At 40.1% G+C, this 20,233-nt stretch overlaps 1 protein-coding gene across 3 annotated transcripts in view; it reads right to left on the bottom strand.

Moving 5' to 3' along the window:
* The window catches only part of Gucy1a1 (guanylate cyclase 1 soluble subunit alpha 1), a 55,813-nt gene that overhangs the window by 12,540 nt on the left and 23,040 nt on the right, over positions 1 to 20,233 (bottom strand). For 2 of the 3 annotated variants that reach the window (XM_052731399.1, XM_052731400.1), the window contains exons 2-6: positions 16,181 to 16,542; positions 11,219 to 11,280; positions 8,123 to 8,181; positions 4,911 to 5,620; positions 2,224 to 2,709 (exon numbers count right to left, since the gene is read on the bottom strand). In XM_052731399.1, the coding sequence (XP_052587359.1) occupies positions 2,224 to 2,709; positions 4,911 to 5,620; positions 8,123 to 8,181; positions 11,219 to 11,280; positions 16,181 to 16,435 (1,572 nt within the window). In that variant the 5' untranslated portion in view covers positions 16,436 to 16,542. Of the gene's footprint in view, positions 1 to 2,223; positions 2,710 to 4,910; positions 5,621 to 8,122; positions 8,182 to 11,218; positions 11,281 to 16,180; positions 16,543 to 19,610; positions 19,675 to 20,233 lie in introns of all 3 variants that reach the window. The other variant, XM_052731401.1, reaches the window with a different exon arrangement.

Below are 20,233 nucleotides of genomic sequence, written 5' to 3' on the forward strand. Positions count from 1 at the left end.
CACCGGAGAATCTTCTTGCAATAGATGGTAGTTAACATTGAGACTCACAACTGGTCAATGTGCAGAGAACAAGAAACTTTGGGATGTTCAGCCCTAAACTGGATGTTTATATCGCACCTCTCCCCTCAAGGTGGAGAATCTTCTTGGAGGAGGGGACAGAAACATTGTTAGAACAGGGCTGAAGATGACTTCAAGGAAACTGTGTTTTACACACACAGCAGAGCAGATGCACATATAAACTTGCAGTGATTTCAACAGTATGCATAAATCCTGTGAAAGCTCTACCCAGACAAAATCCCAGCATAGAGGAAGGGGGTGAGGAATGAAGTTTCAGCCCCAGCTGAGAAAGACCTTTTGGCCTTTGGTTGCTACTGGGAGAGGAAAAGTCAGTTTTCTTTAATGATGTGACCTGGTACATTCAGCACACTTCATGGCAGGCCCATTCCCAGGGGTAGTTGGCCAACACAAACTGGCCTTGGTAGGTTTTAACTGAGAGAAAGGTAACACGAAGTTGGGTAGGCAGACAGGTAGGAGGGGTTCAGCAAGGGAAATGAATATGATCAAAATATAATGTATGAAATTCTTAAAGAATTCATGAAAATGTTATAAAAATAGACCCTTCATAAGCTATTTTCAGCTATTTCCATGCAGAATCAGAAGTGAGGAAAAGGTGGAAAGGAGAGTTGGGGGAGCGATGATCGGTAGTGTGCTGTCTGCTTCCATCTGAAGCCAGTTAGTCAAGGAACTCTGTGGACGCCCTCCTTCTTGGAGGGGATATAACTCAGGAATCCTTGACCGAATCATTGCAACTAAAAGCAGGGGGTGACAAGTACCTCTGTGGCACTCACAGCTGTCTGTGTGATGGAAAAAAGATTTGCTTCTCTCAGTTCTGAGGAAGGAGCTGTTCTCCATGGAGAACATAACTAGAAATCAACAGTGAATTCCGCAAGAGGCCATCAAATGTAACTGAACCAGTGCCAATTATTTTATGTGTAATTATACTAGGTCCTCTTCCCTACTTTCCCCCCACCCCAAGAAAATCACAACTCCCTCGCAGATTTCCTGTCAAGAATTTCACAAGATGCTGCTAGCATCTCCTCAGAAACAAGGCTGGGCCTTTGAATTCCCTTAAACAATATTTGCTTCTTCCCAGCGGTTTATTTCTTTTGTGTTGGTTGGGCTGAACTCTGAAGTTACCAACTGCTGGGACAAACTAACCAGATGATTTGAGTGAGACGCAGATGAATGTTTTATTCTTACTGCCACTGTGTAAAATGAGGTAAAATAATTTAAACCAGCAAAACCTTCTCATCAAACAAAATAGGCAGAACTTGAAATTTCATTTCTCTCCACTTTCATAATATTCATTTTCAAGAAATGATGTATTTGGCATCCAGGACATGATAGTGTTATTGAATTCGCAGTATCTAGAAAGACACCTAAGTGATCACCAACACTTCTTAAAGAATCCTCGATCCTGAACCAAAACACATAACATCTACAAAATCTTCATGATGGTCCTGTTCACAAAGCAAGAAAGGTTGTGGGATGTGGTACATTATTCATGGATGTAAGTGCTGGGGAGGGCTAATGCTTTTGCTGTTTTACCATTGGGAAATGACTTGCTCTGTTCACAAAGCAAGAAAAGGAGAGGACAGGATCTGAAAGCAGGGCCTTTTAATTTGAGTATATCTGCCTTTAATGACGATGCACTAAATGTCTTAAGTGACTTTGATTTGCTGAAAATATGAAAAGTATCAAGTAAACTGTGCAATGAATTAATCTATTTTAGGACAATTTGTATAAACCTTTTGTTTCTTCATTTTTAAAGATACAAAGGATAAAGTTCCCCTTTTCTGAGTCATACCTTTAATTAGCTCTTGTTTAACTCAGTTTCCACAGTTAAGTGGCTGGTCCCTGGATGGCTAATGCCTAGTTTTTCACCAGGAGAATCATCCATTCAGCCTATTCTCTCTCTACTCTATGCTCATTTTTAGAAGACAATGTGGCAGACATCTCCGGAAACAATTGGTTCTTATTGAGTTATTTCTGGCTGGAGAACACTCACATAATTAACACACAATACCTGACCCCCAGATATAGCCTGCATGACCCAAATGCAGAGAGCTATTCATCAGCATTGCGGTTCACTCAGGTGCTCAACACTGTGCCTTCTCAAGGTGACCTCTGCCTGCTAACCCATCTTTATCCCACCTCCCCTACCTTGTAGACATCCAGTTCTCCACACTGCTGGTCAAAGCGAGTATAGAGAGCGTTGAGCATGGTGATGACCTGCAGGGGTGAACACTGAGAGCAGATGGCAGTGAACCCTACAATATCTGAGAAGAGCATGGTGACGTTACTGAACTTCTTGGCTTGCACAATTTGTCCTTGCCACAGCTGCTGAGCAACCTCACAGGGAAAGATAGAGCATAGAAGATCCACTGTCTTCTTCTTCTCCTCCTCCAGGGCTTGGTGGGCATGCTCCAGGGTGGCCTTCAGCTTCCCCAACCTCTTCTTAAGGCCATCTTGAGCCCGTGCCTGTTCCCCTATCAAGACAACATCTCTCAGGGCATTATGAATTGGAATGTCAGACAGATAGAGCCCTCGCCCTGTGAAATCTTCCAATCTGTCCACACAGGGTGATCCCAAGAACAAGATGGCACTGGATTCAACAATGTAGATCATTTGGCCTTTGAGATCCATAACCTGTAAAGCAAAGAACAAATTACAGCACATTAGTCAAGTTCCCCAAATCTTTCCGAAACAAGAGAGGGAGTGGATACCGACATAATCTGTTTTGTTTCCAATCTGATATAGAAGAATAATATGATTTTTAATCTCTTCCAGTTTTCTGTCAGTTCTAAAATTTATGCAGAAATTTAAAGAATATATCCAGAATATACTACACAGAAATTATGAGCTGCTGTGAGCAAGAGAAAAGCCTCTTGCCCTGAGACCCTATGAAACAGCACACTGGTGCTGTTGTTGCTGGATTCTTCTGATGTCCTTATGCCGTTAATCTGGAGTTACAGTTCTCACATAACGTGATGCCTATTAAAACCTCGTTTCCGTTCATCCCGCCCTTTCCCCTCATTCTTTTTCTCACTATGGTTTATTCCTTTTTTTCTTTCCTTTTTTGTCTTCCATTTTAGCAAGCTTCTCTTCTCTTCTGCCATGAGTTACTTGTTCCATCTGGCAGGAATTGAAGCTAAAATGTCTCTAAATATGTATCTGAACATTTCTTTCTTTTCTATCTCGAGATAGAGAAACATTTCTTGGAAGTGATTAATTCTCCAGGGATTTCAGCCTAAGATATCTGAGTCTTACAAGAGAAGCCATGTCTGTGTTTGAATTTTGCCTTCAGCACTTAACAAAGGTTATTCTCCAGAACATAAAAGTACAATCCAACCTATAGCCATAAATGTATCCAGAAGGCCTTACAAGAGGTAGGGCTTCAAAGGGTTCTCCTGGGCCACACAATTCACTTGTATACACATAGACAAGTACACATGTGTATTTATACTGTATCAGAGTCTAAGAAATGCAAGGGCTCATCAATGAGAGACTAGACAAATAAAATCAAGCATAACCATGCAATACAATGATCCACAGCTTCCAAAACATAGATATAGACCAATGTCCAACAACAGGGATGGATGACCAAATTCTGTCCTTCAGTGACAAAAGTAGTTTAGGGATTTGTTGTTGCTGTTATAACACGTACTAATACATCACTTCTCCTGTATTTTGACATAGTGGCCATCATTTTCATCATTATAAAATAACTAAGTATATATATATATTTGGTAAAAAAAAAAATAGCAATACAGCCATTTTCACTATGAGGAACAGTCAGTGCTTTGTAGGGGGAGTTATGCTCCTAAGGCCACTCCTTATCTATGTATATAGTCTCTCCAGGCAGTTAGTAGACATTTGTTTCTGAGATTAAATGATTATCAATGCTCTTTGCCATGAGAGTGTGCCCTCCTCTCCACACACATTCAGTGGCAATTAATCAAGCTATTTATTCATCCACATATTTATATATTGATTAAAATTCATTTACTTGCTTCTTTCAGCAAGCAGCTTTGTTCTTATGAAACAATATTTTTATTACTGAAACCAAGTGAGCAATTTGGTAATAATCAAAAGCAAATTTTCATGTGAACACTTCTAGCTTGCTTATAAAGTTCTCCATTGTGATTTTGTATTTGTTAACTTGTCTTTAAATGCCTTTACCTTTACTTTTATGTGTGTGTGTGTGTGTGTGTGTGTGTGTGTGTGTGTGTGTATGTGTGTATGTGTGTGTGTGTGTGTGTGTGTGTGTACACACGTCACAGCACATGTAGAGGTCTAGGAGCTACTTGTAGGAGTTGTGCTTTCCTACCATCCCGTAGTTCCAGAACTCATATTCAGACTCAGTGGCAAGCACCTTTACCCACTGAGCCATCTTGCCCCAAACCTTGTTTTGAGAAAAGGGGTCAATTACCGTGAGGTGGCCTTGAATTGGATATATAATCAAAGATAACCATGAATTTCTGATTCCCCTGCCACTACCTCCTGAATGATGGAGTTAGAAATATGTGGCACAAACCAGTCCAGTTTAATCAAATGCTGGTGATCAAACCCCAGGCCTTCCTACAGGTCAGACAAGCACTCTATGGATGTGAGATACACATTCACACCACCATTTGGATTGGAAGAGGCAAACTAGAGTCAATAAATAGTTGTAGTCAATGAAGTAGACAAGAAAATGAACATAGGAAGACATTTATTTGCTAAAATTACTTTAGAATTTCAGACAGCTTTGTTACCAAAATGGCATGTGCTCCTTTGTTTTGTGATTTGTCTCCCTTAAATATTAAACAACTAGTTTTATTTTGAATAGAATATCATATTTTTCTTACCCTTGATGATTTCTTCACAGAGTTATCCCATCTTCTCACTCGTATGACAAACTGCATATTCAACATTGTCATGATGCCACTAAATGTCTGGTTGATTTTGGGAGTCAGAATTTCAAAGAACTCTTCAAAGTTGGGCTTCCCTTGGAAGTCCCTCTTGTTCACCAGCCTTCTGATGCCATTGCCCAGCTGCAGGATGGCCAGGTCTCGGTCCAGCATGAAGTGGAACGGGAAGGTCTTGCAGAAGAGTGAAACAGGGATGACCAGCGAGGACTGGGGCTTTCCTGGGGACAGCGAAGGCTTGGTGCTCTTCACTTGGACAGAGTAGAGCAGATAGGGCTGATTCACAAACTCGGTGCAGTCACTTCTGAAGCAGGGAGGCATCAGAGACACCTCCACATGGCTTTCGTACAGTATGCGAGCAGCCGCTTTAATGATACCAGGGAGAAGCAGGGCTGTGGTTCTCTTGGGGAAGAAGTAGTAAACATTTAGGAAGTCAGGGTCCTTGTCCAGGCATAAGATGGAGGCATCTTCCAGTCGCCCCCTCTTCTCCGCCTCTTGGCAGTGGCTGCTCTGCTTCAGGAGCGTGCTGAAGCTGTTGAGAAAGTCCTTCAGTGTGCCGCCAACCACGCCCAGGATGTGTTCATCTTCCTCATAACAGATCTTGAACAGCTCCTCACCTAGAGAATCTTTGAGCGCCTCCACTGGGACTCCTGCAAGCACACAACATGGTAGGCTAGCAAGTGTGTCAACTCAGAATTCAGAACGAGTGGCTGTTGCTTCCAAATGCAACCCCTTGATTTGTGGTTAACTTCCTTTACTCTCTTAGGAGTTCGAACTCAAATCAAATGCTCACACTCAACTTACCAACATAGCTAAACTTTTAGAATTCTGGTGACTCTGATTAACAATCTTCAAACTGTTTATTTTAAACCAAGAATGACTAAGTGAGTAGAATGCACTATTTTTATCTTTCTTAACTATAAAACAACGAGAGCTTCAGCTTTAGGGTAAACTCCATTTCAGGCAAAGCCTGTCTGTCTTTTTCTTAACCACACAGCATGGGTCTCTTGAAGTTCCAGAGAGGCTGGAATAGTGAAAGAGTCCCATCTAGAATGAATTTAAAACATGAAACTGTTATGTCTGGAGGTGATTTCAAGATGGTTTGTTATGTGATGTTCCCTAAGTGAGTATTTGCATAAATCGTATTATTCACCTTTACCATCTTCTTCTCAGGCTTCCTTCTTGCCTCCACACACTGGGCACTACATTTTATATTATTTATTTTATTTTTGAGATTATAATATAATTACATCATTTCCTCCTTCCTTCCCTTCCCTCTAGATCCTCCCATATACTCTACCTTGCTCTCTTTCAAATTCATGACCTCTCCTTTACATTAATTGTTGTTACATGCACAAATGCATCTATATATACATATATATTTCTGAATACAACTGCTCAGTCTGTACAATGTTATTCAAATACATGTTTCAGGGCTGAGCATTTGGTATTGGATAATGAATTGGTGTGCTCTTCTCCCAGGGAGACTACAGGGAGGATTCCTCCATTGCATGTAGTTCTTTGTGGAAGGTTGAGGCCTTGTGGGCTTTTCTCCATCCAGTTTGGCAGGCCCATTGGTGATGTCCTTATTCAGCTCATGTTTTGGAAGTCATGTTGGTGAGACTGTGGAAGACCCCAAAACAGCTTGACCACACAGCAGCCATGACAGAATTAGGAGCCTAGACACAGCTTCTGCGACAGGCTTACTGGCAGGTAACACCCAGATCCAAGAAAAGTCTTAAGCTGATACCATCCAGGGATCCACCCAGGGATGAGGAAGTACCCAGCATCACAAGCATTCCAACCATTAGATAAGGTGGCCAGATGTCCTTGAGTCTAACACACACCTATTTTTTGTTTTACAGATACCCTAGACAATTGTCAGCCAATCAGGGTCCTGAACTCTGGAAATTCCCTCACACCAACCTCTGCTATGATAAAAACCCCACCCCACCTGAGCTCTGGGCTCTCTGCTCTCACCACTGTGTTGGACAGACAGAGGGACCAAGACAAGCTCTGGAGCTTGAAATAAAGGCTCTTTGCTTTTAGATGCAGGATTCAGTCTCCATGGTGGTTTTTTTGGGGGGATCCCCGAGCTCTGGGCATAACAAAACTTTATGGGTCCAGCTTCTTATATTACTAGGAGACACGATCTCACAGTAAACTCCCTGGTCCTTTGTCTTTCCATCTTTCTGCCCCCTCTTCTCCAACGTTCCCTTAGTGCTAGGGATAGTCGTGGTTTGTAAATGTGTCCATTGTGACTGGACTCCACAACTCTATGTTTTGCCTGGTTATGGTTTTCTGCAATGGTCTCCATCAGTTGCAGAGAAGCTTCATACATTTTTCTCTTGTAAAGTAGGAAACAATGCTACCCTCTTTGAGGAACGTGGGAACTATGTTTAGAACAGTGTCTATCTTCCAAGAATGGCTCAGTATAAAGTAGCTACAGTTAAGATTATATTTCATAGAAGCAGTACTTTTGTAAGCCAGTAGCCTCTCAGTTCTCACCCCATACTCTGAAAGGGCCCACCAGCAGTCACTCATCTATCTTTTTTCCTGAAGCTAATTATTAATGTGAGAACTCTGCCAGACTATTTTCCCAAGATTACGTCCAACCTTTTAAAATACTCTTTACTGTTGAGCAGAGTTTTTCATATACAAACGAGGAAGACATAGTTTGGTTTAAGACCAAAGCCTGCAAATGTGAATGCCTGTGAATCAGCTTCCCACACAGGCTTATCTACTTCTCGGCAAATAAACAATAAAAAAAAGAGGAAACGTTTGAGGTCACACAAAAACATGTAGTATAGGAAGGGTTACTCTGCATTAACACACACAGAGTTCAGAGACTTTATACTGGGAGTCAATAAGAAATAAGTACAAGGGACTGGAGAGATAGCTCAGAGTTAAGAGTACTGACTGCTCTTCCAGAGGACCAGGGGTTCAATTCCCAGCACCCACGTGGCAGCTCACAACTGTCTGTAATGCCAGTTCCAGGGGACCTGACACCATGACAAAACACCAATGCATGCAAAATAAAAACAAATAAATTTTAAAAAACCTGCAAAAATATGAATATGTTGAGAGAAATATTAGTTATTCAGGGATGTGATATGCTTCCTAATTTCATATACTTAAACAATTTTATTTACCTGCTGCAATTGCTTGTTCTGCAATTATTTTTTCAAGGTCTTCTTTTTCTGAAGATTTTCTGGAAATAATTAAGTATCTTAAATTATAAACTGATAAATGAATGCCTGAAATTCAGATTATATTCAATATACAGATAACAGCATGAGATAATTATTTTCCAGAAGCAAATCTTGACTAGCTGTGTACAAAACAAGCAGTAACCTGAACAACTCAAAACACTGGTGGCAAAACCGCAAAGTATACATAGCATGGAGTGTCTCATAATCTCTCATCAAGCGTATTTGTCTCTGTGGTTCACTTTACATAGGGCATTGAGAAAGAGAATTTACCCTGGCATGATAACCAGGAGTGGGTAAAGTCATGAAGAGGATGGCAAGCCAAAGTTAAATGGCAGAGGAACTGACTTGTATATGGAGGGCCTAGGTTCCACCCCTAGCACCAAAACAAATAAATAAAAAGATGCTAATAAATTCTCAAGGGGTTGGTCATCCAATTGAGAAAAAAATCTACCTACAATGAGCTTCACTATTGTGCTATATTGTCTTTTTCTGAAGCTAACACATGAAATATAGGAGTTCTTGCTGCTGAGATTAGGAATCTTTATAATTATCTCAGACATTATTCCTCCAGGTTTATGCCTGGTCTTATATACAAACTAGTTACAAATCTATTTTTTTTCATCCATCATTGCATTCTAGAAAAAGGAAAGCTTAAAACAATGAGAGCACATATGGGCATCAATGTGCTGAAGGAGGCTGAAATAATTTCAACTGGGCAAACTTTTTAACTGTAGAAAAAACTTTTCAAATGGCATTTTTTTAAATCTTATTTACCAGATGATTAGCTTTAAACCTATGGTTCTCGTTTGGGTTTTAGGTTCTTTTTCTGTCTGTCTGTTTGTTTGTTGTTTTTGTTGTTGTTGTTATTGTTGTTTTGTAGTCACAGGCTAAAAATCAGCATCTTCTGGGTTTTTTTTGTAGTTCCTAATTGATCATTTACATTTTTTACTTTTCTGTGCCTAAGAACAACATTTTCTTCATGATCACTGATGTTCAGCAATATAGAATGCCATCATCTTCATATATCAACTGGACAACTTTGTGAGATATGCTTGCCTAGTTGCTTTTTGAAAACTTCCAAAATAGTGACTGATTATGCCCAACTTTGCCAAACTGTTCAAGCACTTTCAGTGTATCAAAAAACCTATTTAATTGCAAGGTTCAACTTGCCATTAGCTGAGCCAAGTTTAAATGCAGGCATACTTCTCCATTTTAAACAGCCTTTTAATAAAACACGGTATAACATAAGAAGTTTTAGAGGGAAATATTTGTAAGAAGGAAAATTGCCCAGAGCAACACCTTGTTCCATAGAAATATGATCATTGTAAGTGTATAAAATACTAGGTGGAAATATTTTATCTAAATGTACTAAGGATCATAATATAACGTTATACTGAATTTGGATGTGGAGACCCACAAAACCTTTGTTAGCTAATCCACTACCATATCAAATACTTATTTTCCTTCTTCTTCTTCTTCTTTTTTTTTTTTTCATTTAAGCAGAATTTTTTTCCTAAAAAATAAGAGTGAGCCTCCTGGGTCTAATACTGCCATTGGCATTTCCTGACACTCTTGCTGTCAGATAAGAGCAGAGCCTTGCATTGTCATTCCAAAGAGCTTACAGTGACCAGTAAACTAAATATCCCTTGCTTTCCAAACACAGCAGACAGAAGGACTTGTGAGTGGCCAGTAAACCCATTCATTTCACCACACACACACACATGCACACACACACACACACACACACACACACACACACACACACACACACACACACTAGTCATGAGTTTGCCCCTCATCTAGTGAGAGAACAAGGAGGGGGCTGCAACAGTTCCCTGAGAGGTCACAGTGACTGCTTTAGTAAGAACTGGGCTCTGTCCCTTCATCCAAGGAAACTGCACTGCTTAATAGGTTATTTGTGTTTTGCTGATTTGTAAGTCCCAGAAATATGCTGCATGAAACAAGGTTGAGATGTGTTCATCTGCTGGCAGACCAAGGATAACATAAACAGTAATGTGAAGCACCCATAATCAAGTGACAGACAGAAGCGCACAGAGGATGCCCACAGATTAAAGAAAGTGGAAGGAGCCAGCACCACTCCACACACCAGCAAGCAGGAGGGAAAATCCTACTACACCAGTTGGGTCATCATCATGGAAGAAGCACAGGCATTCTCTTTTCCTTAAGAAAAGATTTCCAAATGCTGTGGGCTTCACTTTTGAGGACTCTTGTACAGGGGGCATCACAGAAAACAGATCTCCATCCAGCAGGAGGGTCATTTCAGAGCACAAAGGCCTGAGCATAAATCTCAAGCAAGCTGGCTGCCAAGGACTTGTCCAGACAGCCCCCATAGCTCAACAAGATTGACTTGCGGCTATCTTATCAGCCTGTCTGGGAATTGTGGATAGAGGCAGAGGCGCCTCTGGGATGCTTGTCAGGTCTGTCCTATAAACAAAGCTTCTGTCAGACACAGATTCACACTCTCCTGGGCAGTTCAGGACTCTTGCTTGGCTCAGTCAAGCTGCCTGGGTCAAGTCTGTCTGCAGCTATTCAGCAGGAAAATCCAACCCAGATACTCCATAGAGCAGACTGCATGCTTATAGGGAGGAAACATATGAAGGTGTTTGGATGTTTGTAGATTGTGAGCACCATCGTGTTGGCTTGCAAAACTTCAATGTTCTACTCTGCAAGTTTGCACTCAGTATTTACTATTCACAAGTTAAATACTGAGAACAGGGATAATCAGTTTATCCACAGAAGCACATGTGACCAGGTTTATTTAAACAACAATAACAAACAAACAAACCTAAGGATACAAACCAGATTCTTTAAAAAACACGATGGCCAAACTTCCATCTCTCATGAGCCTTGGAAAGTAAGTGCATTTGTTTCCAAATTTGTAATTGCTAGCATGCTTAGTTCAGTTTTTGGTATATAACAAAAATCCAGCACGAGTCAATATATTCAGTAAGAATTGATCATTTTTAACAACATCTTTGTGATGGGGGTTCATACAACTAAAGTGGTATCGCTTACCTGTTTTCTTGAATCTTATGCTTTGCCAGTGTTCTCTGAAGGGCAAGGTTCAGTCGCTCAAACTGGAAATTTAAAAAAAAAAAAATGCAACAGTTCCTTAAGGTTTCTTGTAAGGGAATGGAAACTTTCACTTGATGACAAGTGTGGTGCGTTTGCCATGATAGGAACTGATACTTCTTTCCCACGTGTTTTTCAATCCTGGGAAGAATCAGTGAGCTCAGACTATTTTGTGTTTGTTTACGTGGGAGTGCCTGGGCTGACCCCAAACAAAAAATGTCAGTTTGTAATATCAGGTCTTCTACAATGCACGAATCCATATCATCTCTTCCTCTGGGCCAAGAAGTCTCCCTGGATACACTGCCAATACTTCAACTGCAGAGCTCAAGTCAGACACATGCTGTTCCCTTCCTAAACGATATCCCCTCCATAGCTCACCAAGGACTATAGTGCTCTTTCCTACATACTCTACTCACTTTTCGGAATTCTACTCAAAAAAACTGTAGTTATCTCTGCTTCCTTTTCAGCCACTCAAATTAATCTGTCACCAGAATTGTTTATATCAAGAGTCATGGAAAGAGTCTTAACTATACTGCTTTCCAAGTTTTGAACTAATAATCCTTATCAAATACTAGTACTTTTACTCTCTTTTATTGATTTCTGAGAGTTTATAAGTTTTCATTTTCTGTGAGACATATATAAGCAATGCTCCCCCCATAAGTGGTTTTTTTAAAATCACTTTTAATGTATCTTTTTTCTACTTGATAAACAAAAAGGGGAACATTGATGAGAAGTGTTCAGTTTTGCAACCTGTATGAAAATTGCACATGTCTATGCATGGAGACCCGATCATTGATTCTTGTTTCCAGTTTACACACAGGAAAGTCAAGAACTTTCTGGATATGATCCAAGTTGGGAAATTCCTTTTGCCTTAATCTATTTATATCTCTCATAGAGTTTCCACTAGTCACAGAAGGCAATGTTGTTAAAAAAAAAAAAGTAGCAAGATCATTTTCAAAAAGGACTTTGAGTTTTAAATATGCAGATCAAGCTTAGAAAATACACAAAAAATTTATTCAAAGAAAATGTAATCACTCAAAAGAAATTCCAAGAAAATGTAAATTTATAGTGAAGAGTACATTTTTTGATGGTTCAGGAATGGAGAAAGGGACAAATCTGGGACAGGATGAAGAAAAACAGGTAGATGTGTCCAAAAGGTAGAATCTGAGCATGTCCTGTTGACTTTGTGAAAGCAAAGAGCTGAAAAAATAATAGATAAGTGACAGGTTCAGAGGGGAACAGGTCGACATATTTCATAGTAGTCTTTCACATCAAGGAAAGAGCAAGGCCCATCCACTTGTGAGCGTGTAGAGTGTAAAGGAGCATCCTAGGACGTGTCTGGGAAACTCATTTTCTCAAGAGCCTTCCACTCAGCAGTTACTCTACATCTCTAGCTATAGATACTAGCTATCTATACTAGATACAAAGCCAAGCAACCGTAGGCTTCTGAGAGTTCTCCCTTCTGAAGAAGTTATTCATGTGAAGAATGGATCATGGGGGCAACGGGTGTTGCCTCTCCTCTGTGTATGAGGTCTTGGTTTTCTTCCAGTGCTGCTACTCAAGTTTGTCTCTTATTATCTATCTCACCTAATGGAGTAGAAGCCCAGAAAGGCAAGAGAAGTCCATTTGCTCATCTCTATCAGCTGCTGGTCAGAAACTGTTGATGGACTATGAAGAAAGAAAATCTACCCAGTCCTGTCAATGGGGAATTTGTTGTTTTTCATGTGTGATTTGGAGAGGCATCTTTCTTTTGCTTTTCAATTACAAGTAGACCCTTAGGTGCACTCTTTTGCCACTTTCTAAGCTCCTTCTTTGTGTTTCTAGTCCTTCCTAGGGTCTCCAGGAGTGCCTTTGTTGGGTCCTTCCTCCTAACATGCACTGGCAGAAGTAAAGTTGATACATTTTCCCAGCACTGCTGGAGATGGTGGAATAGAAGCCTTTTTGGCCTTAAACTGGAATCAGACTTACTTTCCTTAAAAAGAAAGTATTGAATTCTTAGGGAAGCATGAGTAGATTGTTGTAGTGAACTTCTGCAGGACTCTACCTTTGTCTTATAATGGTGTTGTACCTAGTGGTTTCTTCTATGCCAGACAAGACCAGAGCTTGTGATGACCACCAGCCATCACTCACGAGAGGTTGATGTGGTGACCCACAAAATGGCCTTGGCCCCATAGTTATAGCAATGGACTAAAACAATGCAGAGATAACCAACTCTATTGTTATGGTACAGAAATTGTTAACACTCCCTAACAGAAGAACTTGGGGGAGGGATAGTGAGTCCCTCCCATAGGATTCCAGTCATTATTTTCTGCTGCCCCACCAATGTGCTTGATCCTGGGGGATGCAGGAGTCTACAAGAGGTAGAAGATTAACTAAAGAGGAGACTATTTCAGCTTTGTGAAGTCATCACTCACTTGGTGTTTAGGCTTTTGGATGATGTAGCTGTTTTTGGAGTATGTATAGTCTTGTAAGTAGCCTTAATAAGCTTATCAGTTCACAGAGCTGTACTTGGATGGAATACTTACATTGATTTACTGTCACCCTTCCCTATCTGGGGTAAATAGAACTTGTTTTACATATCCCTAGGAAAAATCAGGCAGCATTCATTGTTGTTATGAAAATGTGTAGGTTCAAACAAAATGCACAGGCTTTTCTAGACAAAGTGTTTCCCGGCAAGATCTTGTGCACGGAGTGTCTTTCTTCATGTTGTACTTCTTTTGATTTCTCAGTCTAGACACTGAGATGGTGTGTGTGTGTGTGTGTGTGTGTGTGTGTGTGTGTGTGTTTGTGTGTGTGTGTGTTTGTGTGTGTGTGTGTATGTGTGTGTAGAGGTGTTTGTCTGTATACACGTCCTACCTGTGTGTACAGATGGATTCCAGTGATCAAACACGGATATTATTCCTTTGGGTTTTGCTTTGTTTTCACATTAAAACAAGATGCCTCACTGCATTTACCAATTAAGCTTGTCTGTCTTGCAAGCAAGCCCCAAGGAGACTCCAACTCCACCTCCCTAATGCTGAGATTACAAGTGTATGTCACTATGGCTGGCTTTGTACAAGAGTTCGAGGTACTGAACTCATGCTCTCATGCTTGCATGCACAGCACTTTGCCCACTCAGCTGTCTCTCTAGAAGCTTCTTCAGTGTTCAATGCTTTTCTAAGTCAGTAATATTTTAATTCATAAAGATAAAATATAACGCTATGCGTTATTAATGAGATGTAGAGTTCTCCATCACCAGCTATCTCTTTCACTTTGAAGAAATGATCTAACTCTATATGCCTTAGTTGTTGCTTTTCAAGTAGAAATAGTAATTTTTCATTACGTGATCAAGGAAGCTCCTTTAAACACAACCATTTCACTTTTTTGAAATGAGAGTTCCTGTTGATAATTTGCTCAGGCTAATGGGTTTTCATTCCTACCATCCCCCATGAAAACATAATTGGAGAGTTAAATCTGATTATCTAAAATAAGAACTACTATGCCAAATTGAATTTTAAATATCTTTCATAAGATTATTAAAGTGACTAAAACTAAAATGCAAACATTAAATGTGCCAACTCAAAAAATAACTCATGAAAAGCAGATGTCTCTATAAAAAGACCAAGCAGATATTTGGACAGTTGATAAAGTAGAATAGATTGGTTAATACCCATGTCAAACATATTCAACATTAGGACATTTACTGCCATGAAGCAAATGATCTTAACCCTGGAAGAAGCCAATAAATAGTGTCAAGGGTATTCCTCCCTACAAGAAGTCCTATAGCTTGCAGTAGTCTGCCTGTTTCTTCCAGATTGTGAGAAGGCACACACGTGGCTTCTTTTCCAGGAGATGAGGAGAGAAAAAGAAAGTACATGGCAGAGAAAAGATCCCAGAGACTCCCAGAACTTCTGGCTAGCCAATCGCTCAAGGTATTTCCAATATCAACGTCAGTTAACAGAGGTTGGCAATCCAGCTGCTTCTCTAATACATAGAGAGCAAAGCAAAGTGATGCAAGGAATCAGGAGAACATGACAGAGGGCAGAAGAAGTAACTCTCCAGTCATCAACCCTAGGGAAATGACTAGGAATTTAGAACAATAGTCTTGAGGAAGTTTAATTTGCTGTAAGAGAATGTTGAAAATTATCCATGAGCAAAATGAGGGAGATATCAACAGAGATCATCAAAGAAAATATTGAGCACCATCCATTTGCCACCCTATACTCTGTCCTTGGGTAAAACCTCCCAGACTACAGTGAAAGTCACCTCTATGGGAAGGGCTATGTCTCCCAGTCTCAACAAAGCTGGGTATCTAATGACTAGGACTGGGAAAAAATGATTAAATATTTGCATTTCAGAAGTCATTAAGTGTAACATGCAATAAATACCATCTTTGAAATAAATATCTTCAACTTTCTGCTACCTCAATTCTACTTTCCTTGGAGATCCACTTCTGGTCTCCTGTTCCTCAGGCACCAATATCACCTCACCTCAACCTGTGTTGTTAAAGCAGCATTGTTCTCCCACTGAAAGGTGTTTGATTTGGATCATGCCATCCTGCTTCTCTAGAATTTCTAGGGCAAGAGTGGAGGATGATTTCATTCAGTGTACAGTAACACTCAGAGAAAGGTGCGATACATCTCCATTTTACAGATAAAGGAAGCTGAGGTTGAGAGATGAAGCAAACACACAGAGTTTGTCAGAGTCTAATGATGTTTTGAAAGGAATTCAAGATATGAGACTTTTGAAGATGACTCACAATTCAGAATATGGTTATTTTAAAAAGACAGTTTTCATGTGCTTCAAGGAAATTCTGTTTACCATGCCCTTAAAAGTGAGAAACCCATTTCTAGATATTTTCTTTTGAAAACCTTTTCTTTCCCAATTATGAAATACCATTATCATTGTTAAACAGAGAGCGCTTACCTCTGGGAAGATGAGCTTGCAAATACTTTCTGCTAGAGTGTGTAGGTAGACTCTGTTGCGGCTTGTCTTTCTTTGGGGAAGATTCCCTTGTGCATTCTTCTCAGGAATGTCCTGGCAGATGGGCAGAGTGGCCTGGCAACCCTCAGATCCTCCTGCCACCTCCTCTGTTGGCTCTTTAGGAACCTGACCAGGGGCCAGTAAGGAGAAAGGGCACTCCCCTGTGATCTTGAGATCCTTGAACTTCCTGCAGAACATGGTGTTCCTTGGGCTCTGGTGAGGTTTCCTGCTCACTAGCTGGTGTTGATATGGGCTGATGAATATCTGCTCCTCCTGCCAACTCAAGGACACTGGTGACCGGGTGTCTATGGGCAGCAGGAAGTCAGAACAGAACAAGGAGAGAGGTGAATTTACACGCAACAGAAAACTAGGTGCCTAAAGGAAAAGAGTCATAGAGGGGAAATTGCCAACTGAGTATCAATGAAGAGAAGCACATTGGGAAAGCACTTTAACACATGCACACTTCAGTATACTGGAGTAAAAAAGACTTGCCTAGAATGCATTAAAAATCTTTAAAATAAAATCTCATTTTCTCTAAATGTTCTTAGCATCAACTACAGATTTCCATCCATTTGTTTCTGTCTGATTTCCACAAGAATGAAACAGCCTGGTCTTTGCATCATCAATGCTAGAACTAGTATATCTCATTGTGTGCCCTGTTTAAACATCAGAATAGCACATGCCAACATTTCCCTTAAATCCTTCGATACATGTATTATTGTATATGCATGGAGAAACTATCTGGATGAGGTGAGAATGAAACTTGGGTTCAACTAGACTCTAGTTAGCTGGTATTGGGCCAAAACTTCTGGAATCTGACCCCAAGTGACTTATTTCTTACACATATAAATACAGCAAAACTCTGGGGAAAAAGTTTCCACGTGACAATTATCACAACAAAGCTTTAGGCATGGCTACATCCAAGACTCCTTTGCAAAGCTCACCTCTTTAGCTGAGCACCTGAAATCTTTTATACAGCAATAGGTTCTATCTACTGAGAAACAGTGCCAAGGACAAGGACCTAGGGAGGATGGACTTGCAGTAAGCCTGAGGATGGGTTCTCTTGACTGGGAATGAATGGGGGGATTTGAGAGCACTCAGCGAGGGCTGACTTTCAGAATAGAAAAGATTACGAAGTATTAACACAACCATTCCCAGCCTTCTGGAAGGAAAACAGGTGTCAGTTTCTTCCTTTGAAGAAAAAAAGCTGAGTGCTTAACAACTCAGGATTTTCTAGTACTATCTGTAAGCAGATAGCCCTCGTATCCTTCTAGAGACTTAGGATTAAAAAAAAATGAATATGATCACTAAAAGAAGTTTCTTACTATAAATAGTGAAACAATTTTAAAATGTTATCATAAAAAGCTTCCTCCCCCTCAAAAGCTACAAGTTCTAAGAATACATCATGGTATTTGCAGGGATCTCTGTCTAGAGCTGTAAAGGTGACTCTTAGGTAAACCAAGGAGCCATGCCAGGGGTCCACTGATATCCTGGGTGTTGCCTTCAGCATGTTTCCCTGTGCTTCTTTGTTGATGACATCATTTCACATCCTCACACAAGCCCAATCCACTTATTGCTAGTTATCTGTCACTGGAGGTTCTGTGTACATTTAAATGTGCCTTTAATCATCACAGCACCTTCTAGATACAGGTATTACCACTCCCAGAGGACTAGGAACTCAAAACTTCAGGTCATTTTCCCTTATTTGAATTGCTAGAAACATTTCACTCGGAAGTCCACCTGTTTCTCAAGCTAGCATATTTTCTGTTACTACAAATTCACTCCAGTGGGCCCAGTTCATAAACTAAGATTAGCTCAGCTTGGGAATAGGCTTGACAGGTTTGCATTAAAAATCAGTCATGATCTAAATGCCCTTGCCTCTTGGCTGGTAGTTTCTTAGTCATCTGAGGCTCAACCTTTTGTCTCGATATAAGAAATAGCTATATAGATTCAGAAGGACCTAAACATGAAAGACTTTCACCAGCTGCTTTTTTTTTTTAAATATTGTCTCAGGTCTCAGTCTTTATTTCATTACAATATAAGACAACCATTATTATCTATTGTCTTTGCTTATTAACTTCTTTTTGAAGGCTGGAATCTATGGTCAATAAGTCTTTTCTATAAAGGGCTAGAGATCCTTTCAGCTTTGCAGGCTATATGGTTTCAGTTGCAAATATTCAATTCTACTTTTGCACCACGAAGAGAGTCATAGGCCATAAACAAATGGGCATGAATGCATTCCAATAAAGCATTTGCAAATGAGGCTGTGAATGAAGGAATCTGGCCCACAGGCTTGGCTTTGCTGACTCTAAGCATCTGAGTGAATCAATGGAACTATTTGAATCCAAATGTAAGGACGGTGTTGCCTTTTCATCTTCTCTGCCCACTCCTCTTTTTAAATGAGGTAGATCCAACGTGAGTATGAATGTTTGCAAGGATAATTCAGGCATCACACTTGCTGGGCAAGCACACTACCCTTGAGCCACATCCCAGCACATGGATCAGTTTGGGTGGTGGATGTTTGCAATTCTAGGAAAGAACCTAGCAGGTCACATGTTCTGGACAAGAACTCTCCTCCTTAGCTACATCCCAGAGCAATAATCCAGTTCTGCACAACCTGAAAGTAAGTAGATTAGAAGATAATTTAAAATATACATTTATTTTTAAAATAATAATGATGACACTCTTCTATATGACTACTCAAATGAAATACCTGCAATAACAATGCCACGTTTTTTTTTCAGTTCTCTCAAAGTGTGAACATAATAACTAGAAAAGGGTACTCGAAAGCAAAAGGAAGATAATCATAAATAGGTTATGCATTGAAATCTTTCCAGAAATATACTGCTGCTTTTTACAGTCAGTTATTCATTCTAATACATACCAGAATTTTAGTGTTGGCCTTGGAGGTTTGGCAGAATAGTTTATGACACAGCCTTCCATTATACTTAATCTTTCTTCCACACTGAATTTGAACCCTGATTCCCAAGCCTAATGCTTCCTTGACTACTCAGCCTGCCTACAAATTATACATAAGCTGTCAACTGCCCTTAGAATTCTCCCTTCTTTTGAATTGCACAATGCTCCCATTTCCAGAAAATGTGCTTGGCATGATTTTTATTAACTTAAAAACAGCAATGGGAAATAAGTTGCACTTATTGAAGGTTGGCTGAGTGTTTAGTCTCATTAAATCACACATGTATAAACAAAGTAATCAGCATTCTTCATCTGTGACTGACGACATTACACTAGGAAACAGATGTACAAGGATCAGTACACTTGAAGCCTCTGTGTGTCTTGGGTTTGCCAGGAACACAACAGACATTCTTCCACTAAACTAGCGATTATTTTTATGTGTAATGTCAGCACTCACTTCAGAAATAGTGTGGTCACTTGATGAGGTCAGTATAGAGCTGGCTGGGAGGAGGGTAGATAGGCTAAGGGAAAAACAAATTAAAATAGTAAGTTTAGTGACAAGGGGCTTGGCAAACAGTGAGATAGTATGTTCTCAGAAACTTGGAGAGTTTCTTGCTAGCCTAAAAGCTGACGATTAAACAGCCCCCCAAATTACTAAATATCTCTTATTTTTCCTAGTGAGAAATTAATTTTGCCTTGGTGATAATAATGAGCCCTCCCTGGGCTTATGTCAATAACTGGGATATTTTATTGTTCAGATGAAGGCACTCTTCCTTTAAACTCTAACATTTGATCAATCATGAAAACTTTTTTTGCTGCCATCAACAGTGTCAAGTAGACCTGAGGAGAGAACTTCTTGGCCATATCTAACAACTCTTTCATAACAATAATTGAAAAGCAGATTTCAGACCTAGAGGTTCTGAGGGAAGTGCAGCTTGGGAGCTAAATCTCCACCTGTAGCTGGAGTTATCTCCAGTCCCGCCTGGGGCTAGCAGCCACTCAGACTCAAATAAACACACAGTTGCATATATTAACTTATAAACTGTATGGCAGTGCCCGGCTTCTTGCTATCTGTTCTTA

The sequence above is a fragment of the Peromyscus californicus genome, unplaced genomic scaffold, assembly GCF_007827085.1.
Source record: "Peromyscus californicus insignis strain IS unplaced genomic scaffold, ASM782708v3 Scaffold_9__1_contigs__length_137607984, whole genome shotgun sequence".
In the NCBI taxonomy this organism is placed as follows: Eukaryota; Metazoa; Chordata; class Mammalia; order Rodentia; family Cricetidae; genus Peromyscus; species Peromyscus californicus.